Source organism: Andrena cerasifolii, chromosome 7 (assembly GCF_050908995.1).
Source record: "Andrena cerasifolii isolate SP2316 chromosome 7, iyAndCera1_principal, whole genome shotgun sequence".
In the NCBI taxonomy this organism is placed as follows: domain Eukaryota; kingdom Metazoa; phylum Arthropoda; class Insecta; order Hymenoptera; family Andrenidae; genus Andrena; species Andrena cerasifolii.
The window spans coordinates 16,582,749-16,604,059 of record NC_135124.1 but is presented as its reverse complement, the minus strand read 5'-3'; the positions used below and the strand labels follow the sequence as shown (position 1 = coordinate 16,604,059).

At 43.0% G+C, this 21,311-nt stretch overlaps 2 protein-coding genes across 4 annotated transcripts; one reads left to right on the top strand and one right to left on the bottom strand.

The window, feature by feature from the left end:
- Window positions 1-67: 67 nt before the first annotated feature.
- Bou (glycosylphosphatidylinositol anchored membrane protein boudin) lies at window positions 68-4,226 on the top strand. Its single transcript, XM_076816899.1, has 4 exons — window positions 68-303; window positions 911-1,066; window positions 1,668-1,814; window positions 2,341-4,226. Exons 1-4 carry the CDS (start codon window positions 237-239, stop codon window positions 2,550-2,552), a joined length of 582 nt encoding a protein of 193 aa, XP_076673014.1. The 5' UTR covers window positions 68-236; the 3' UTR covers window positions 2,553-4,226.
- On the bottom strand, window positions 2,971-18,630 carry LOC143371584 (coronin-2B). Of its 3 annotated transcripts, none has more exons than XM_076816892.1 (10): window positions 18,007-18,149; window positions 15,101-15,326; window positions 9,882-10,079; window positions 9,474-9,590; window positions 8,718-9,032; window positions 8,416-8,640; window positions 8,071-8,280; window positions 7,885-8,002; window positions 7,225-7,451; window positions 2,971-6,842 (listed from the first exon to the last, which is right to left on the bottom strand). In XM_076816892.1, exons 2-10 carry the CDS (start codon window positions 15,116-15,118, stop codon window positions 6,648-6,650), a joined length of 1,623 nt encoding a protein of 540 aa, XP_076673007.1. In that variant the 5' UTR covers window positions 15,119-15,326; window positions 18,007-18,149; the 3' UTR covers window positions 2,971-6,647. The 3 variants fall into 3 exon arrangements, with proteins under 3 accessions (XP_076673007.1, XP_076673009.1, XP_076673006.1); XM_076816894.1 differs by lacking the exon at window positions 18,007-18,149 and adding an exon at window positions 16,532-16,729; XM_076816891.1 differs by lacking the exon at window positions 15,101-15,326 and having other exon boundaries at window positions 18,007-18,630.
- Window positions 18,631-21,311: the final 2,681 nt, after the last annotated feature.

Here is a 21,311-nt window from a genome sequence, read left to right as displayed (position 1 = left end):
GCTTCGGCCGCGCTCGCGCAGACGGCACGCGATTTGTGGCGTGCTATCCCTTCCCTTCGGGCCGATCAGTCGTGTTCGCGTCGTCGCGTCGTCGTCGCTTTCGTTTCGGTAGCTGTGCGCTGTGACGAACGTTGTTACGATATGGCGTTGTAATTATTTGAAAAACTTGTTCCGCGATTTTTTACCGTGAATAACAGCCTTCCATTTATCGTCTAAAAGAAGGAGGGCGTTTCACAATGTGCGCCAACAGAGGCATGAGGCGATACGCTGTTTTCGCGGCATTCCTTCTTTTCATCGAAACTGGTAAGGTTAATGCACATACTATAAACGTCGTGAACAGTGGCGTCCCTTGGGCGGGGCATTTGTAATTCTATATTCTTTATCCGAATATGCGACGGGAATCCAATATACGATATAAATCCGAAAGAACGCAGTCGTTAGTTCTATTTTGAAGCTCAGACAGAAGCATCGATCGAATTTGTCGATGTCTTAAGCGCATATTTTTGGGCAACTTGAAGTTACTTTGTGGTTAGATTCATCGATTCCTATATATATATAGATCTGCATCGGGGTATTGTGAAAACTAACGGTACAAAAAACATCTGCCGTCAAGCGAGAAATCTAAATAGTAATTCAAAGCAGTCGTTTCTTTCGTATTTATTCTATTCGCCCGTATTAATCATACTGTAACAGTATTCTATCGTTCCATTATTTCTCAAACACAAAAGATAACTTTAGTAAATAATTTCTTCGCGCCCTAGGGACGTAAGATTTCATTTCGATAAAATTTGCGCGTCTAGTCGGGTCTCGTACTAAAATTGATCCCGAGAAAGTCAGGTTTCGCAGGATTTCGAAATTTCTACCGGAGATTCAGTGAAATTCCCTTCCTTTACGCGATATTTTCGTTTAGCTCACAGTCTACAATGCTATCGGTGCAGCAGTACGAACAACTCTCATCCGTTCCAATGCAACGAATTTCTCTCGAGCGACATCGATATCAAACCGCAGTCTTGCGATGACGTTTTCGGGGCGCAGTACTGCGTGAAGCATACGGGCCGATTTGAGGGTAAAAAAAAAAGAACAGATAGATCAGATCGGATCAGATCAGATTACGTGTCTGGTGTGGGAGAATCGTCTGGGGAAACTTAACACTTCGGAATGAAAACTAATCTTGGGGTCATGCGGTCATTCATTCGAATCGATTGATAAACGCGCGGGGGTTGTCGGAGCACCATCGTTCGACCATTATAATATACCATAAATCATGCTTGTATTATAATATCTAACATTGCGCACGGAAGATTACTGGATGGATAATTCGCAACGACGGACAAAACTTATTTGAATTACTTTATTATTTGTATTTTATAAAGTAACTTGGAACAAGTAGCCTTATTTCGTACCAGGGCCAAGTAAATCTTTGAGTTTAGATCTTTAGTTTTGCTCTTGTGCCAAGTTATTTTTGCACCGACTTAATATATTATTTCAGTCATCCTGTGTAAAACATTTTCTCTAAATAATGACAAAGTCCCTTCGTCGTTGCGTGTTTGGAAATGTGTGGTGGGTAAAATTACGTATAGAATAAGAGATTTAACGTGAAATATAACTGCAAACGTGTACGCTCGTAAGAACAAAAGCCTTAAGAAATGCTTTCTTAATCGATCAAGCGGAGAGCCTGGATTGCTATCAGTGCACATCAGCAGACGAACTGAGCTGCGGAGATAATAAATTGGTTCTAAGTTCTTTGAAACCGGCGAACTGCAACCACGTTTACGGTGCACGTTATTGCATCCAATCGATCGGGCGATACGGAGGTTCTTATATTATCTTTTCGGCGTTCTTCGTGTCGAGTGCATTATTTCGCTTTCACTTTATTTCTTTTCATTGCACGATAACTTTGCATTCTTCACGCATTGATAAAAGAGTTTCTTTCTCTACGAAACAGTAAGAAGTAAACTAAACTACTAAATGGTATTAAATGGTAATAGAAATTTGAGATTAATTCCCTTGGTTGCAAATTATTCTTCCAACACACTAATATAGAATAACATTACGCGGTCTTCTAGTAAGAAATCAATTTTAAATTACAATAGTCGATCCAGCGATGCAATTTTACGATTCCTTACGTTTAAAATCCAGGATATTAGATTGAATTTCAATTACGAGACTTCTTAAGCTCTCTCGATATCGTAAAGAGACCACCACTGCTGTATTGTCTCCTCGCACGCCGCTTTCTTCCTACGCCCACGCTGCTGCATGTGTGTCTATAGCGCTCGAGCATTTAAAAAGAAAAAGGAAAACGAACATTTCTCCTGTGCGCGTGTGTGTGTGTTACCATAGGTGGGATAGGTACCAAACGGTTCTGCTCAGCACGGGATCTGGGCACTTATTGCGAGTATGTGAGTCAGCAAGGAGACAAGTTATCGTACCGTACCTGCATCTTCAGTTGTACCGGGGATGGCTGCAACGCAGCGGTCACTTTCAGCCCGAGCACGGATTGGACGATACCAATTGGATTACTATTAGCTTACAAATTACTCTTCCAAAGATAGATGTTATCTTTCCAAGTAAATCCACCATGCACGCCATTGGCATTTCTCGTGCAATAACGTTCGATCGTAAACTAGTAGGGCGAGAATTGTTTTATAATTAATAGAAAGAAAATTAAACAGGATAACTGGCAGATTTTTCTACATTACCAGACAACCTTACCCATCGTGAAATTGAATAATCATTCTGCCCTACCAGTTTATGGTCACCAGATAGTGGATCTGTAAAATAATCTTAATCCGTCCTTGATGCCGTCAACTTTTTTTTTGTACTTTGGCGATTTGCTCTCGATTAGTTTTGTGAAATTCGAGGGACAGCAGTGTGCCTAATGGACGTATGCGTGTGTGAATAGTATGAGTTTTCAAACTTGGCGCGTGCGAATCGAATTACATTTAATTTTCATGTACTTGTAGAGAAATATTTTTGTTACTCTTCTTTTAATATATTTCGACAGAGGTTTGGACATCACCCCCTTTTATATGCTAGATTTTATACAATATACAAATTGATATTTCTGAGTGATTTTAGTAAGTATCTATTAAAATATTAATCTATATTCTCACTTTGCGGAACACGCGGTGGAAAGCGGAAAATTTTCAAATTGTGTTCTATGCCACGCGTTCACGTACGTGGGGTCGTGGCTTCGGAGTAGATTGTTACTTACAAGGGAAGGACACCATGTGGTAGACGCTGATTTTGATTTCAATTTTAGTGGGTAAAAATCCGACACTTTTTTTTTTAACTTGGGGAAATCTTGAAAAGGCACCCCTAACCCAGACCAGACTCCTCCAGGGTATGAAATTTTGAATAATTTCCATGTAAATATCTCTATTATTAAGGCCCATTGGCAGAAACGCTCGGACATAGATCCATCGTGCCAAGGCTCATAAAAATCGGTGTCTACCACGTGGTGTCCTCCCCTGGGTAGTGTGTTGGACGAAGGAGCAACGCGGAATGGGATGAAATGCTTTGTTCTTTATTGGTGAACCAGGGATCACCCTCTGCGTATAAATATAATACGACAGTCGGTCAACTGATAACAAACTATTTGCCGACGATCTGTAAGGTACTTGCACGGTTAACGCTCTTTGGTAATATCCATTTATACAGTGAACATGGTAAATAGGACAGCACTGTTTGATAGTGGCCAAGCAGGATCTATCATTTAGCATTAACTCCCGCGGACCATAATCTGCCTTTCGAGAAGCAATGTTGTTCGCGTTGGAAATTTCTCTTTAGAATTCCGCTCCCATAAGCAAGCGTTTATATCCTATTACGTGTTAGCTGCAAGCGTGAAATAATCAATACACTAACGTCACAATCTTTCACGTCTAGCACAATACAAAATCTATGTTATAAATGTCCAGGAATGTGCAATCCTTACTCAACCCTCTGGGCTCTGAGTCCCGTGTGCGTTGAACCTCAGCACCGAAGGGGTTAATTAAGAATTTTGTGTGCCACGCGTTGAATGCTGAAGGATACGGAGTGAAATGCACGTAAGACTACACCTCCATCACGCTAGAAGCTGTATGGGTGAAATTAAGACAAACGACGATAAGCGTCGAAGCACGCGTCGCGCGGTTCAGCTACGAGAATCTTTAATCGAGGTTTGATATTTGTCGATCGATTATTACAGCTACGATGTCGTATGAAAAATACATGTATATGTATAAACAGTGTATAAACCGTTACTCAATTCGATCACTATCAAGCGGCAATAGAATTTCTCGCGACTAACAACTTTTCCCCCCGCACGTTGGTCCTAGAGAATCTGTATAATTTCACACTCGCAAATATCGGCGTTAATCCGTGATCATTCTCCTCGACTGTAATTAGAATCTTCCCTTCTGATTATTCATCGGTAGCACAGTGCTCGTATATTGCACTTTATTTACAGGGTGTCCCACCTAAAAATCTTCACCCGTACAAGAAAAAAAATTAAAAATGTTTTTCTTTTATAAAATCAAGCCGAGTAGTAAATCTAGTATTTCATATGTAAGTCGAATGGTATTTTCCAAATTACAGATGAAATATTTCTCGTATCATCTGACAATGAATGCGGAAGATATTTAGGTGGCCTGTTTCTTCAGGTGGGACGCCCCGTAGACATTCTATATCTCTAAATAGAGAGTTATTCCTATATAGATAGTTACACAACTACGGTACAAAAGAAGTATGCTTAATATTCGAAACTGACACTGCCATCACTCGTTACGAATTAAAAGAAAGCAGTCGTATTGCCATTCGTTTGGGTAGCGCAGTGGGCGTGGCAGTGATCAACGCGACCGATAATAAGACAGCTTAAAAGTAAAAGGATTATTAGAACACAGTGGAAATAGTATTTAAATTAGACAGTCGATAAATTAACGTTTAGAATTTTAAATTAGAGATTAGTGGAGCAATAAATACGACTCCGCGGCTGTTAAAAGTAAAATTATTAACGAGTCAAGTATTACAGAAATGCATCGAATAACGATGCAACTATCTCTCCAGGGTATCTTATTGTACGCCGTCTTTTTAAATCGTTAGTAGTAGCCCCCACATCTTGTGCTTCGTTCGTGTCCTTCGAACGATGTTTATTGCATCCTGATATCCTCCACGCCGACCTCCTAAACTGCATTTATCTAGTCACTCTATATACGATTCTACATAGATCGAGTTGCGATACACGTGCATACGCACAAGACAGGTACGATTCTTCGTGTACTGAACATTTAATACTTGGTCGAAGTTTAGCATGTTTACAGTAAGCTGATATTTCTTCTGTAGATGCGCGGTGCATTTCCGAAACTGCGGTGCACTTTAATTGATCGATAGAAACCGTGATAAGAAAAACGAAGCAATCTTAATGAGTTTCTTCGTTTCATTTCGTGCTTGGATGTCTGAACGGTAAATTGTAGGCTGCACTTGGAATCTGTGAAACTTATCAAGACCTTATTTCTTTCTACGAGTTCTATCGATAGCTTCTTAGAGCATCTTAGAGTCCTAGAACTCTATAGTACACTTGGACCATTCGATTCTGTAGCAAGTGACCCACTTTGCCCCAGACCATTTTTTAGAAAAGTTTGCGAATAGAATACCGAGTGGGTAAAGTTGGCCCACTTTCCATCGTGTATTTTTATCTCTGTAACCAGAATCGAATGTGCTTGAGTGTACAAGTAGTAATTAAAGAATAAATTTAAGTGGCGATTGATATGCTTGCAAACGAAGTGAAATTGCGAGAAAGAATTACAAGAGAGCCGCGTACCGAAACGCGTAATTAAAAGATTCAGGAGAAATATCAGCGCTGTATACAGGCGCAACCTCGTCCGTACAGTGAAGGCATTAGTGTTAAAATCACAATTATTTGTTCATCCTTTTTGCCTGCTTCTCTACGCGGAGAAGAATATTCAAGTCCTCCCCGAAGGAATTTACTAAATTATGATTGCTCCATTGCTGCGCACGTATAAAGGTAGCAAAGAGACTGAACTAGAGAAATGGGAATGTAAACTGCGTCGCGCACAGTAGTGTTTAAAAGAAAGTTTCAAAAGAGAGTGCTAATAAAATACTGTCTTTTTTATTAAGACTTGGTAAGAAGGATCTGCATTCCTATCTATATAGCACGGAGTCAAGAGAGAATTGAAATCCAATAGTACAGTTACTTATATGCGCTACAAAAAGGTTTTAAAACTTTCTTTTCACCACTACTGCACCCGTGTAAATCCTCCAGTTTTCATTCATAATATTAGGTCGATGCAAAAGTTCATCCACTGTCGTTACAGTTTTGTTTTTACTATAGCTACTTGTACTTTTACCAGTAAAGGGGCAAAGGGTCACAGATAGCCAAGGGAAATACTTTGATTAAAAAACATGTAGTATAACTTTTGCACCGATCTAATACTCGCACGGCCTTTGGCACCTCTCGGTACGATTCCATTCTTCAATCGTGCACCATTTTCCTTTCTGCACAGAGACATTGGAAAGCTTAGGCGTTGCGTCGCTTGTGGACGCTGTACATACGCGTTACTTATTCCTTTAAGTACCATATATCTCTTGTACAACTAGCAACGAAGCTGTACAAGTGAACGTCTTCGAAGCGAGCGAGTTAAGGGTAGTCTTTACTGGCGCTGAAGCTTGCGCACTTGCTCCTCCAGCTCTTTGACACGCAGCTGACTGTTCGCTAGCTGTCGCCGCACCAGCCTGAATTCCTCCGTTTGGCGAGCAAACGCCATTCTCAATTCAGCCTCGTTGTTGGGGATGTCCACCGTCTCCAGTGCCTTGTTATCGTTCAGAGGCGCAGAAATAATGTTCTTCTGCGAATCAAGATTAGAAAGGCTGGGGTATTACTATGATAAGACTATTGGAAGCTTCGTTATGGTATAGCTTGCCCTTTTTAACCCCAGAACAGGAGGTCTTTGTCCACCTGTTGGGTACAGGGTCCATTTTATATTTTATATCGGCGTGCACCTCGACACCAGCTTCTAAATTAGGTTCTCATCTTCTGGAGGAAGTAATACTGACTGTAAATAACAAATATAGTTTAAGATGCCACAATTCGGACCCTGTATCCAGGAGACGAGGGTTAATCTTCAGAATGAAGATAGTAATACAATTTCATGAAGCTAAATGTATTGCCAGTAGAATAGTAGAATACGTGGAAGACTCGTTTAGTATGTAAAAGAGCACCGGTTCTACCTGCAGCACAGCTGTCCCGAATTTTTGCTGCAGCTGCTGGAACTTGGTGCTCTGGTTGCTAGATGTTTTCTGACTTTTCTCCGACATATCGAGGAACTCGATGGGCCTGTAATCCGGCACGGTCTCCGTGGACAGGAACGCGAATTTCTTTTTATTATTCAGGTCGGTGGTCGGGGGAAGCTGCGGTGGCTTGTAAACGCGCGGCTTGTGCGTCGTGATACTGCCCCCTGTTGACATTTAAACACTTGTCAACCCCTCGTACAATTTTTGCATTTCAATCGAAGATTACACTTGACAAAAACACACAGTGGTTAAAAGAAAGTTTAAAACTGATACTTTTATGTATCATAACTTAATACTAGACTGAGTATTATCTTGGTAATCACTGGTCCCCCCTAGCAACCTCCTAATTTATGGGACAGAAATCTTATCTTTCTTACCACTCACAGTGTAAATTTCTTTATACTACTCTATAACATCTGTGCTCTGATTACATCGGATATCAATCCTTGTTTCACTTTTACTAGTAAAGGCATGCATGAAACGCGTAATTTTACAAAAAAAAAAAAAAAAAAAATTTCCGTGACTCGCGCGAAATGCGTTAACGCGAGCCGAAAGGAACGACGAAACTCTGGCACAGAGTGAAAAGTTGAATCGTACCGGTTTTCAGGGAGATCAGGATCGGTGGACTGTTCATACCGCTGATCCAATCTCTGGCCGATAGAGCGGGACAGGTGCCCACCGTGTCTGGGTACAGGTCCTCCTGGAATTGGTCGCTCTGGAAAGTGAAAGTGTCTCATTAATTGCTCCAGTTTAGAATCACGTTTAATGATAGCAGGGACACACCTTTCGCGGGACTATCATTGAAATCGGTTCACACATTCCGCGGGTCGCATGTAGCTTGTAAAATCTGAACACCTCGCAGGTGGAGGTGCTGACGCCTCTCTTCGGCATCACGCCCAACCCCCTCTGAGGATTTCCAGAGATGAACTGGCTGAGATAGTGCATCCAGGGTGCCTCGTTCACCACCTCGTAATATCGTATGTTGCCATCGCCCTGGAATAAAAAAAAAAAAAAAAAAAAAATGGTACAGATTCTTACGAGTAATTAGCATTGGTGATCGTTATTCGGAAGAGTAGGAATAGTTATTCTTGGGGCAGTAGAATGAAAAGCCTGAATGTACATAGTTACCTTTCCAGCGAGGAACACCATATTGGTGTCGTGATCGTAGTACGGGAAGACTACTCCGCTAGAAGAGTCGATGGTTTCACACGTCAACGGGGCGGTGAGGTCGTGCTGGCTCCAAATAGCGTACTGCCTGTCGGAGTGTCTGCTGAAGCCTGTCGTGAGGAGGCGTCCGGAGCCACCGAGGAAAACCACCTTGCTTGCCTTCGTCCCAGCGTGACAAACCCCTTCCTAGCCGAGGATTTTTAGAACATCAGAGAAAGCTTCCTACAACAAGCTTGCACGAAAGCTAACGACCAGACGCGTACCGACACAACGATGCCAGACCTGGGCTCGAACACCCTGAGCTTCTTGTCCTTGCAAGTGGTGGCCAGCAAGCTGCCATCGCGGTTCAGGGATATGCTGTAGATGACGTCCGGATGCCTGTCGATCACGCTCACCGCCTCCCCTCTGTTTATGTCCCAGACGATGACCAGGTGGTCGAAACCAGCGCTGAAGAGCACGTTCTCCGCGACCGGGTGCCATTCTATGTAGGCCACCCGACGCTTGTGACCTTGAAGCTCTATCAGCCACTCCGTGAGGTTCCTCGATAGCCCACCATCGGGTATGTGCCAGAGTTTTATCTGAGACGGATAAGTGTGAAGAAGAGCGTGAAGAGTTAGAAGGGAAGAAAGAAGAGATTGTACGCTGCTCGAGATACCTACTTGAGGGGTGGTAGACCAATCGAGGAGTTGTTTAATTTAGAAAGAAAAGCACCAGATCTACAGCGGTGGTGGAAAGAAAGTTTGAAGCTCATTTTTATGGCTGCAGAAGTAACTTAATACTGGGCTTTAAGCGTTATCTTGGTACTAGTCCACTCTGACGACTTTATTCTTGTGTTTCTCCGAGTTCAAACTTCCTTTCGTTCACTACTGTAATTATCTCGAGTAGCGGACTTTGTATGAGCCTCTCGGAAGCCAAGCTGACCAAATTTTGTAGATCTCTCAATTACTAGTTTTCCTAGCTTTCAATTCGCGCAGCTGGTCTATTTAGCTTCCGATAGGCGCGTATGATAAATCTCGTACGGTGCAGTCATCCGAGCAGGATGCAATGATGTTGTCGTTGAAGGGGTTCCACTTGATATCCAGAACCGGGCCAGTGTGCCCAGTCACCCTGCTGGCATTGAAGTCCAGCCGCCCAGTCTGAAATGTCGGAGCATCCTCGATCAGGCTCGAACCCCGTGCAAACATTAGGACTCGTCCCTATCTGGGCACGCCTTAACGCTTCTAAGTACGCGTCCCCCACGGAGGATGAGTCGTAATAACAGGCGATAATGCGCTATTTGCGGCGATGTATAATTCAATAGTACGGTTTACGATAAACTCGGCAATAGTTGATAAGCCGCCCGCTAATATCGGCGAATACGTGTACGGCGTGTGCGTGTGCACGCGCAAGAATAGCGAATCGATAATTCGATAAACCAGATAACTCACGCGATCCAGGGGCAACACTAGGAAAGCACCTCCGCCCGCCACCTCCGTCACCACGGCGAGGAATTTCGGATTCACCGCGCAGAACTGCGAGTCGTGGGCGTTCTTCGTGATCTTTATGTTGTCGTAGCATTTCTCCCTCTTCGCCGGCACGCCGTACACGTGGCGGAACTTGCTGCTGCGAACCCCTCGGAACCAGGACTGAAAAATCCAATTGTAAAGCGAGGTACTGTATAGGGTTTATACAAAAAGCGGTTTTCGAATTTTCACAAAAAATATAATTAATATATATATATTTTTTTTTAATATTCATGGAATTACAAAAATATAATAAAAATAACTATAATCCGTACAATTTTTTAATTCATTTAATATTTATGGATCTACAAAAATATAACACAATAAAATACACAGCATGCAAAATCAAATGAAAAACTAAAATAACTAAAATCTGTACAAAATATAAATTATCAATCCTTATTTCATTTAGTATTTTCCGGCAGAAAATATGAACTCATGAAGATTAATTTTACAGTAAACTGTTATTACCTACTGCAATATGTTTGTGCCCGAGAAGATTTCAAGCCAAATTGTTAATTAAATTCTAATTGAATAAGTAATTGATTTTTACATATCAATTCTAGTATATAAAACCGGTTTTTGAATTCTAGAAATTTATAAAAAAGAAAAGAAACGGTATTTAAAAACCGACAAACCCTAGTACTATAGCAGTATCTTGCAAGAGGGTGTACTTTATTTGAGGGATCCTTGGCCAGTTTGAACTGCAAGCATTCAGCCTCGAGGATCTACTTGCAACATATTTTTAGCGAGACAGTAGTCCAAGGGTGAAATCGAGTATTTGCATGGAGCACTTTGCACTTGGAAGAACATATAAACTGCGTATTATGTACACTAGCGTTCGAAAGTATTGGGACACCTGCTGTGTTTGCAGCGGGTCTACAATTTGGTATAGATTGCATACTTTTCACTGGTTTTAAGGACGCTTCCCGATGAAAAGTTGCAAAAAATGTTTGTTACATGTTTTCATCCCACGTCTCAAGAACGACCAGGTCAAATTTTAAAACGAAACTCCTAACGGTACAAATTTTACAGGCAGGTAAGGGGTTTTTTCTTTTTTTTTAAAGACAGATCGTGGCGCAGGTATAATAGATAGAAATGTGATTTTTCTTTTAATTAATAATACATGTACTGAACCGAAAAGACGAAAGTCTGACGAGCAAGTCCCCGTCACTGGACAAACACGCTCGGTGTGAAACTTTTAAGCGTGTTCTTCTCGAAAGACTTTTTCAATGAAAAAATTCAAACGGGATTCTATTCGTAATTACACTCGCTTCCGCACTATCCTCTATTCTGAATTTTCATACATTACATTTTATTTACGGACATGTTTGTGCGGAAAAGAAATTTTTTCGGGACCCTATAGTTTCAACACATGGCAATCAGGGTCTAATCAAGGAATTTATTTGTTTTTTTTTTAATTTTGGATGATCCTGTCTGGAGTTATCATGCCGATAGTCCAGGTCCTTCTTTTACAACGATGCATATCACAGACAGGAGTGGGCAAAAATGAAATAAAAAAAAATTCTAACAGAATAAAGTGAAAACACCCGCAAGGGCACGGGAAGTGCCCTTAATTTAAAATACCAAATATCTTCTTGGTCCTTGAATAAATTTCCAAGGTTTCTCAGAATTATTCTTACGCTATGACTGCCAGTGTACACTAGGGAGTGAAATGATTCTATGGAGCCCTTGGATGAATTATTCCTCGCGACCCTTCAAGCTACCCCAAGACGCTAATAACTCTAGATGAGTCACAAAGCCCTCTACCATTTGCCCATTTGAAAATTTCACTGACTAAACCACCCGCTACAAAATCCTGCGACTCTAAACGCTCGTCGTTAACTCGACTGTTGGAGCGGCTCCTCAGAAATATTAATGCGTTCCGCGGGACTCTCTCCGGGCTCAGAAACCGTGAAGGAAGAAGAAAGTTCGCGAACGGAGACATCGAAAGCGCGTTAGCTGGGCCGACGCGTTCTGCCGAAATTTCCACGAGCCTGCCAAAAAATGCCGGCGGTTGAAGACGGTTGTTAGTCGAGGAAAGGCGTATAATCACGCTGACGTGAAATCTTTCAAGTTACTCGCGGGGGCGCACTGCAGCGCGGCGAGACAGATCAAATTATGCGACTTTTTCTCGCCACAAACGAATAAGGCGCGCGTCGATCTGCTCTGTCGTTCCGGTGCCTAGTGTTTTTCACGAAGCCCGCGACCGTGGTCAGCGGAGTACGGGCGAAATTAACGGTACGGTTCTGCGCGGCTTTTCGCGTAATTCATATATGTAAGATAATTGCATTGCAGCTCGGAGGGTTGTAGGATTATCGTGTTATCTTTCTTTTATCATTTGTTTTAGCGGTCCTTCCCGCACTGGAACCCGTTCCGATTGGAACGGAACTTTACGGTCCCTATCGCCCTTTAAGGGGGTGAAAACTAACCTCAAAGTCAAATAGGCACTCCCATTATTTCGCGTATAACGCTTAAAGTACAAAAGACAGAAAAATAAATGTTTCCAAGAAAAGTTTAATGGTACAATAACGCGCTGCAAAGTTGCGTTAAGAAAATTTTAAAAAGTGAGAATAAAAAGTTTTTTTAAAATTTTGTTGACGTAAGCCTGTTGGGCCCGAACGAAGCACACCGTTGTTTTTGTATCGAGTCACTCTATAAACCCATAAAGTTGCGTTCGAATCGGTCAGTGCGGGTCCGCGGTAAAGGAGTTAGTTTCGATTGTATAACTATCTGGAGTGCCTACACCAGAGTTGGGCATTATTCGAATACATTTTTTATATTCGTTTTGATTTTTATATGCACCTTCTTTTAAATTTTTTATTTCTATAAAAATTTATTGGTTATTCTCGAATAAGCTCATTTTATTCGTATAAAGCCCAACTCTGACCTACAAATTGGAAATATCAGAAAGGTTTCTGGTGAGCGACTATGTTGGTCTAATTGCAACTCGAGCGAATCCGCGAGTTCCTTCGCAATGATACCACCAGGTGCAGTCATCACTATAATTAAAGATCGTTCCTCGTTGTCATTATGTTCTCGCCCGCGATCAGATAATTCAAGCGGATCGATTGTCTCCCTGCGTTGATAATCACCGCGCGACACGCTAGCGGCAATTAGGGTCACGGGAATGTGCATACGTGAGGTATTAAAATGTCGCGGTATCGTTTCCCGAACACCGTGCCCTGGAACGCGAAGACATCGGCACGGTGCGATAGTGGAAGCTGCTTTGGTGCGCATCTTGGCGTGCAAACGTAAATGGAGGCTCAAGTCTCAGAAAAAAGACTCAGGCGTGGAAATTCGAATTCATCGCGCCATTTCTACGCCTTTCTCCTGCAACAGTTTCGGAGAAATTGCAGCACGGTGTGCGGACAAAGTGAGATGTTTCGTTGGTTTAATTAAGACAGAGAAGTCGTAAGAATCTCGAGTACGTACCGCGAGAACGGCCCCGACGGTTTTAGTGGAAATTTCTGGTAAGATGCTGCTTTATAGTCATTTTTCTGGCTCTTCGTAAATAGGGATTGCAATAAATCGCAAGAAATACCCTGAAATTTTTACCGGTAATTCGATAAATTACGTATAGCAATATTCCATCGACATCTACTACGTTATCAATAGAAAAAAACTTGGATTACTAATAAAGGCGAAAACCGAAGTATCTCGTCAAGAACCAACTCTAATCTAAAAGAAAACTAAAAATCTCAATCAAGTCATCAAAAAGTGGACGTATTTTCAAGTAGAAAAAGTAAGGAGAAAATATATTCGAATAGCATATGATTTCTTTTTAGACGAATTATATTTTTTTACGTGCTTATTTGTTAAAAAGAATTGTTAAATAAAAAATATTTAATTATCTATGTAAGTTAAGATTCTTTTCATTGTTTTCGTGCTGACGATCCATATTAATTGTGTTATATCATTTTATATTTTATGTTCAGAATAGTTTTATTTGCATATATTTTTTATATGTAAACCGGTTTGATTGAAAATTTTACCACATTACCGTTAATTGAAAAAGTCGGTAAATTTGCAATCCCTCAAAACTATTGCGCCTTACGCGAGACTTTAATCTCACGAGACAAGTTTCATGATACATTTTCAAAAATCTCATCTCTCGAAGCATTTTCTATTATTTATGTTGGATTCGCACCTTAATGGTCCCCCTGAAATATTCCACTGAAAAATTGTTGTTCGGGCGTTTTTTTTTTGTTCGAGGTACAGCGAATGAAAGAAAGTGGTCGTGGCGCCACGCACTAGATGCGCGTGGCCGTCATTTTATTCCAAGTATGCACCAGCCACTTCGGCATTTCATCGCTTCAAATAACGGTAATGGACTGTAATCACTTTCAGAACGCCTAGCGCCTAGTCTTATCGATCATAGAGAAGAAATTGTAATATCAGCGAACATCGGATTGGGTCAGTGCTAACAGAGTAGGTACACCATAATTCGCTCCACTCTTTCATTCATCGTAGCTCGAGAAGCAAATCCTTGTTTTAAACCACGCGTTCACCCTTGCAGGCCTTAACGCGCGATGCACGATTAAAATCCACCCCTATTGAAACTCTCACTCGTTCGATACCGTACAAAAACAGAACTTTTATTTAGCAATTTTTATTTCCTACGTAAATTCACTCTGCAGAGTGAAAGCAACCCTTAAAGTTTTTTAACACAACTGTATGTTTCTTTTGGTAGTGGGGTGGAGCATAACAGGCTAGTATATAATTCTCGTATATAAAGTTTCGTTCTATCTCGCACCGTTACGAAGTTATATTAAAAAACAAAAAAAAAACGCGATAACTTTAAGGGTTGATTTCACCCCCTACGTTCGCACCAAGTTCCACTGCAATTCAAATTTTCTGGCTGGGAATGCTCCGTCGTCAGTCCGAGTGCGGAGAACGCCCATGGTCGTCTGTTGGACACGGCAAACAGATACCATCAAGGTGTCCCCGCACAGCGGGTACCCGATTTCGAAGAGACTCAAATTCTTACAGGTGAAATGATTAAAGAAAAAAGAAAAAAAGGAATATTCCTTGTCGCTATCCTATTCCACGCCCAACACGGCGTGAAACGCGTGCCGGAAGAGAGGCGTCGAGAGCGATCCGATAGCCGGGTCCAAAAGTCACGTAACACCGAAAGCACTCACCTGTTTATCGTTGGTCATGTCTGATAGCGATCGAGATCAGTGGACGAGGCGGCCGGTGGTCGAGGATCGCGCGGTGATACACGCTGATCGCCAGTGCACAACAGGAACGTGGGCAATCGGACAAACCAGGACCCATGCATTCGAAGGAAAGTAATACACAACTACCTCGAGAGCCGTGGGAGGCTCGGTGCGGGAGCCCCTGGCGGCTGGCCTCTTCCGCGCTTTACTGCAAGAAACAAAAGGGAACACGAGGCCCGTCTAATTACGAAATCGATCTGATCGAGCGCGAATTACAGCGGCACCGAGCCGCGACCGCGGTTACTTCCTTTCGTCCCTTCTTGTCCCTGGTTTTCGTCGGTCTTGATTCGACACCCACGAAACCGAGAAACGGGGCTCTCAAGACGTCTCGGAGCGTGTCGAACGGGTGCAAAAGCGATTTTTAACGCGCAGGTGTTAGGCCGAAGACTAGACGAGGCAAAAGGACACATGGAGCGGAGCAAAGCGGAGGCCGGGCATTCCGTCCACGCGCCGCGGGATCTCGCTTGCACGAATCATAGCCTAAGGTATATCGGCAAGGTCGCCTCTGCCTTCGACGCTGGAGCTAAGGAACTTTGGCATCGAGCGTTAGAATGGTAGCTTTCCGCTGTGCCTGTACGCGGGGTTCTTCGAGTGGGTGAGGAAAGGAGATTGAATTGATGGCTGTTAGTACTCGTAGATAAAGTCGTTGTTGTCTCGGACGGTATATAATTCTTGCCTTCCGGTTTCGCGGAAGAACGCTGACTCGGCGGACGCGTAATTTCTACGGCCCGCATGGCCTTCGTTAATCGTATTTAGAAAACAGGCGGACCCCTAAACGCGTGCGTACTGTGGAGGATGATAGTTGCATCGGGAAGAATTGGAACGTCCTTCTGGAAAGCACTGCAAGTGCCAAAATTGAATATTTCGTTGGTTTTTTTATCGGGAAATGTTCTCGTGCCCATGTTAATACTGTGCAGTGTAAAATTTGATTTTTGGCACCTACAGTGTCTTCTACGAACGACTCTTCAGTTATGTGTTAGAATTTGTCCCATAGATTATAGGGAGTTGCCACTGCAGGGATCCTGGCACGCACCCTCCCAAAGAAAGCTGAATTGTATTCTTTAAATAAACTATAATCACCTAACGAATTTTATTGAATTTGTATTAAAGATATTTCTATATATAAATACGAGTTTGAATGTTTCTTTTCACCGCCCCCGTGTGTACTGAAAGGCCCGAAGTTTTGAACAGAGAGGTGCCTGAAAGAACTGTTACAAGTTCCAAGCGAGCTATTTGCTCGGCTTATCGAGGTGTACAGATATTGGACACTACTACCAGTGTCAGGATACCGATATTGAAACTGCTCTTATCGTTACAGCATTATAATATACAGCTCGCTGGTATTGAAGGTACCTTTAGGAGTACTCGACTCGATCCAAATGCCTGCTTTCCTCGCACTATTCTTTACTATTCCCATCGAGGTGCGTCGTCGAGGTCGAGGTAACGCCGTGCCACGCGAGAGAGTGAGAATGCAAAGGGAAGCGTTTCGCGGAGCTCTAAACGACGATGCGGAGTGTAGCCGAACGCGGTGCGATACAGAGACAGGAGTCGCGCAACAGTTTCATTGAGACAGCTCCGCCAGCGAAGAAACAGCGCAGCGCGTAGGTAGATCGGCGGAGTCGGAGTTCCAGCCGCGCGCGTTTGATCGCGAAAGTCGCCGAGCTGGCACTGGCTCCTAGCTACGGCTTTATAACCGAGGCTGGTGCCAGCCGAGTATCACGTGGCACGCTCGCCCGTTGCGTGTTTGATACACAGGCCGTGACGGTTTATACAAACGCATGTGTTGTCACTGGCGTTAATTTACGTACCCACTCTGCGAGGCGTCTGCGGCGCGGGTGGATCGCGACAACAGGGGCGCTGGAGCCAGTCGGCGGACTCTGGTCGTCTATCTGTGCTACTCATCTATGCGTGCACATGCAATTAGCGTGCAGGTAGATCGGCGACAAGTTTGGGTGAGTGAGGCCGGTCGAGGTGTTTCGGGTACTTGATTTAGGGTACGTGTATCAATTGAGAAATCAGGGTATTGGGATCAGTAGTTGAGCACTCAAGCTACTTGAATAACTCATTTCGATGCTACTCGTATACTTGGGCAGCTTTATTCTTGTGCTGGTATCGAACAGGCATTGTTAGACTTGAAAGGAGGCGTCTCTATAATCTTGTGCTCCGCTTGTTCGACCGTAGCCGCAGAAACATTATTCTTCTGAATGATTAATCAAAGAAGACTCTAGAGGTCCACTTGTTCCACAAGTGCCTAACGGAACGGTTCTCTTGCCAAGAATACAGTTAATACCGCATAGTTATGAAAGATCCATAGATTCTATTGAGAATGTACTACATTATCATTCAATCTCCTCGACCAGATAAATTCCTCGGTTATTATAAACTTAACGAATACTTGCTTAAAAAAAAAAGTGCAACTAACCCCATCGCGCCAATCAATACCAATTTCCTTAAATCAAGTCGGTGGATAAACTGGAGCAGTTTAAATACTCCTTGATTCGCGAACAAAGACTGATGACATACTTTAACGATACACCGTGCAACCGGTACAACGATGCCCCTCGATGCTCGTTACTCGACTCGAATCGATAACCAAGCTCTATCAATCCCCGAATCCACTGAACTCACGGCGCATTCAATAAAACGTGCTAACACCCAGGGACCAACGATAAACGGATTTATTCACATGTTACAGGTATGTTACAAGTCAAGCCACAGGGTAAACAATTACACAGCAAAGAAACAGACATCTAAAAAAGAAAAGTGGGAGAGGAAAGAGCGATCGTCCAGAGCAAGGTGAAGGACAACTACCCTAAAAGCTATCTTACTTTTCCGCTGGGCTTGTAGCACGCTCTGACGTCTACCATATTGTTCATTAAACTGTGACTGTCATCCGCGCCATCCAGGCCCAGCTTCTCCGCCAGTTCCTCCCTCGTGCGTATCATTTCCCAGCTCGCGATATTGTATCCCATAGAAGCTCCTTTGATCGGCCACCAGTCGTCCACCGTACGACACCTTCACCCCGTCGCGTCGCGTCGCGTCACGTCGCGTCACGTCGCGTCGTTCAGTTGCACGTTAACACCGTCCTCTCGGTCCCTTTACTCGCCGAACTACTGCTCATCGATGATCTCCAAAGTCCATTCCCCTCTGTACACCGAGCCTCTTCTACCTCCGCCTAACGTCAAGCCAGCAATAAACGTTCTAATGGAGCGCACACAGGCACGAGCCACGTGCGAACGCCACTATCCTACGATATTTCGTAACCCACTCACTGAGCCCCCGGTCGAACATGTACGCCGACGTATCGATTCGACGTGCGCGCAACATGTAAACACGAGAGCACGCCGCCCCGAAGCGCAGTGGCTCTCTCGTTCACGCCGACGCCGATCGAACCAACGTCGCGCGCTTCCGTTTCGCAGCTGCGACCGCCTCGCTTTGCGGCCTTTTTGCTGCGCACTTAAGGGGGCCGTCTCCTTTTTGTTATGGTCCGAATCGATCGAAGCGCCCTTGTAAACAGACGGACCCTAATAAAACTACTGCGGTCGGTAAAAAGAAGTTGTACAATGGTGACATCTACCGGTACTCTACGTAGACGAATTTTTGACAGCATAGTTGCCGCATGTTCTGTTGTCTCCGTCTCTGCCGCGCTGTTGCCACAGCTCCTTCTATTGAGAAGCTTGGAGGAATACGGCACGAGAGCTGCGTCTAGGCAGCGATCGCCGGGCTCCATGTACCGCTGATGGAGGGGGGAACATCGACAGGAGCGGTGGTTATGTGTGGGGAACTGCGGTGCGTCAGTCACGCACACATAACCACCGCTGTAGGTGTTTCCTCGTGCATCAGCTGTAGCTGGAGCCCGCCAATTCCTGCGTCTAGCATCAGAGCCTTGCTGAACGTAAAGGAGGATAGCACTATTGAAAGATAGAGAGGTTGAGTAGTGAAGTTAGGAAACATGTCAATGAAACAATACTAATTTAGTATTTATTTATACATAGAACGATGCAATACTTTGTATAATCAATGTGCAAATTCAAAGCATACAATTTGAATAAGGTACATCACCGAAGTGTAACATGCCGATCGTAATGAAATTTATGAATGCTGTAATTCTTCTAAAAACATATGCCGCTTTTTTTTCATCTAACTATACATCAAATTATCTTTTATATCAACAAGAATTGTCTGTTTCAATAATAGTTTTGTACATGGTTTTCTTCGGAATTGTTATTCCACGGTTGTAAAAATTTATCAATATAAACCAGAGTTCAGTACTAACAATACTGATATTTGGGAATGTCCCATTAAACGATTTTATTTAGCTACGATCCTCTGTTTGTTTGTTTGTTTGATTCAAATCTGGAAACTCAATTTTAAACCACTTCCAACCATCCAATTCCCTCGAAACTTTGCAGAGGTGCGTAGTTTGGTTGACAATACAAAATTATGAAAAAACTCCGAGTGGGTGAAAAAATTACCTAGTCACCAAGAAATAATAACCCATAACAATAAATCAACCATTCTTCAAGCAAACTGTTAAACTGCATACAGCAATAAGAGTAATGTAAATCCACAAACACTAAAAACTAGAAAAAGTATATTAAACAATTTATAATAAACGATTTTATGAAAAATGCATTAAAAACTAAAAAATATTTATTTTCTTATACTACAATTTCGATGGTGTATTTTCACATAAAATCGTGGAGCAGGATATCTCGCAACAAATTCATTTCGACACTTGAGGCTATACTAAATTGATTCATATTCTGTTATGAAATATCCTGAACCACGTTTTTATTTAAAGTTGAAAAACACCATCGAAATTGTAGCACAACACTAGAAGTATTTTTTAGTTGTTAGTGCCTTTTTGACGAAATCGTTTAACAGAACATTTTTTTATATATTTTTTGTTTCTAATCAAGTTATAGTCATTACAATAAATCAATCCAATACCTGCAATCAACTACCTGTAAAAGAAAATTTGCAGTTTAGCGATATTTTTGTAAAAGGACTTAGTGCCGTGTTTCGACCCCAAATGCCCCACTGTGCGCCGCCGAACAGCCCAAATCCTCGCTGGTCGGGACCGGCGCGGCGTTTAGCTCGTATCGCGAGCAGAGCCCTAATTCTCAGTGTTCGTTTCTCGCTTCTTTTTAGCTGATAGGGGGAGCGAGATGGAACGAGTGTCAGGCGTCCGAAAGACGGAGCGAGACAAACAACATCTCGTCGTCTATCTCGCACCACCCTCGCTCGCTTTCAGTGCCTCTTGCTCGCTCTCGTTCCATGAGACAATACTGTAGTATCTTTTATTTGACTTTATCCAGATATTATCTTTGCCCATCTCTGTTCTCCAACTGCTTCGCCGTGATTCATTCAAGCCTCCTTGATGGAAAAATATTGATAGGGGAAATGCGGCAACAGCGCGATTCGACTCTCGATACGTCTCGGCAACTATGTCTTTCCTACATTTATCGGCTAGATTGGACTTCCACCGGTTTTGATGGTACAAGGTACGAATATACCATCAACGCCGGTGACGGAGAAACCTTGAAGCTTCATTCTGTCATTTTTCGGGCTGTCCTGAGTACACGATTCATAAATTCATTATTATTTCAACGTACGGTGCTTATTAGCGTTCAAACGGACCAGACCACCCTGCACGAAAGTCTACCGAAGGCAACTAAACCCGCAAAAACGTCCACCGTGCCGATTCCAGGACGAAAGTTGTAATTTACGGTTTGCTTACTACATCGCGTATACGCAGGCCCGGCGAAACCATGCGCCGCACAAGGGTGCCAGCCGAATGGTACGCTAAAAAAACTAGATCGTACGCTTAATAATAAAGGAATCTAACACCTCACATAAACTAAATATAAATGTAATTCTTTTAAACATATTAAATAGAAAACAAGTGCAAAAAATTGGGGACAACAACAATTTTTTTGCACAAGGGCGCCAGCTAACCTCGCGTCGGCCCTGCCTACACGTCACGCTGGTGCTACATGGCTGCAGTGCACCATTAGCGCCACCAACGGAGAAGCCTTGAAGCTTCATTCGGACAGTTTTCGAGTCATAAATTCATTATTATTTCAAAATGGGGTGCTTATTAGCGTTCAAACGCACCAGACCACCCTGC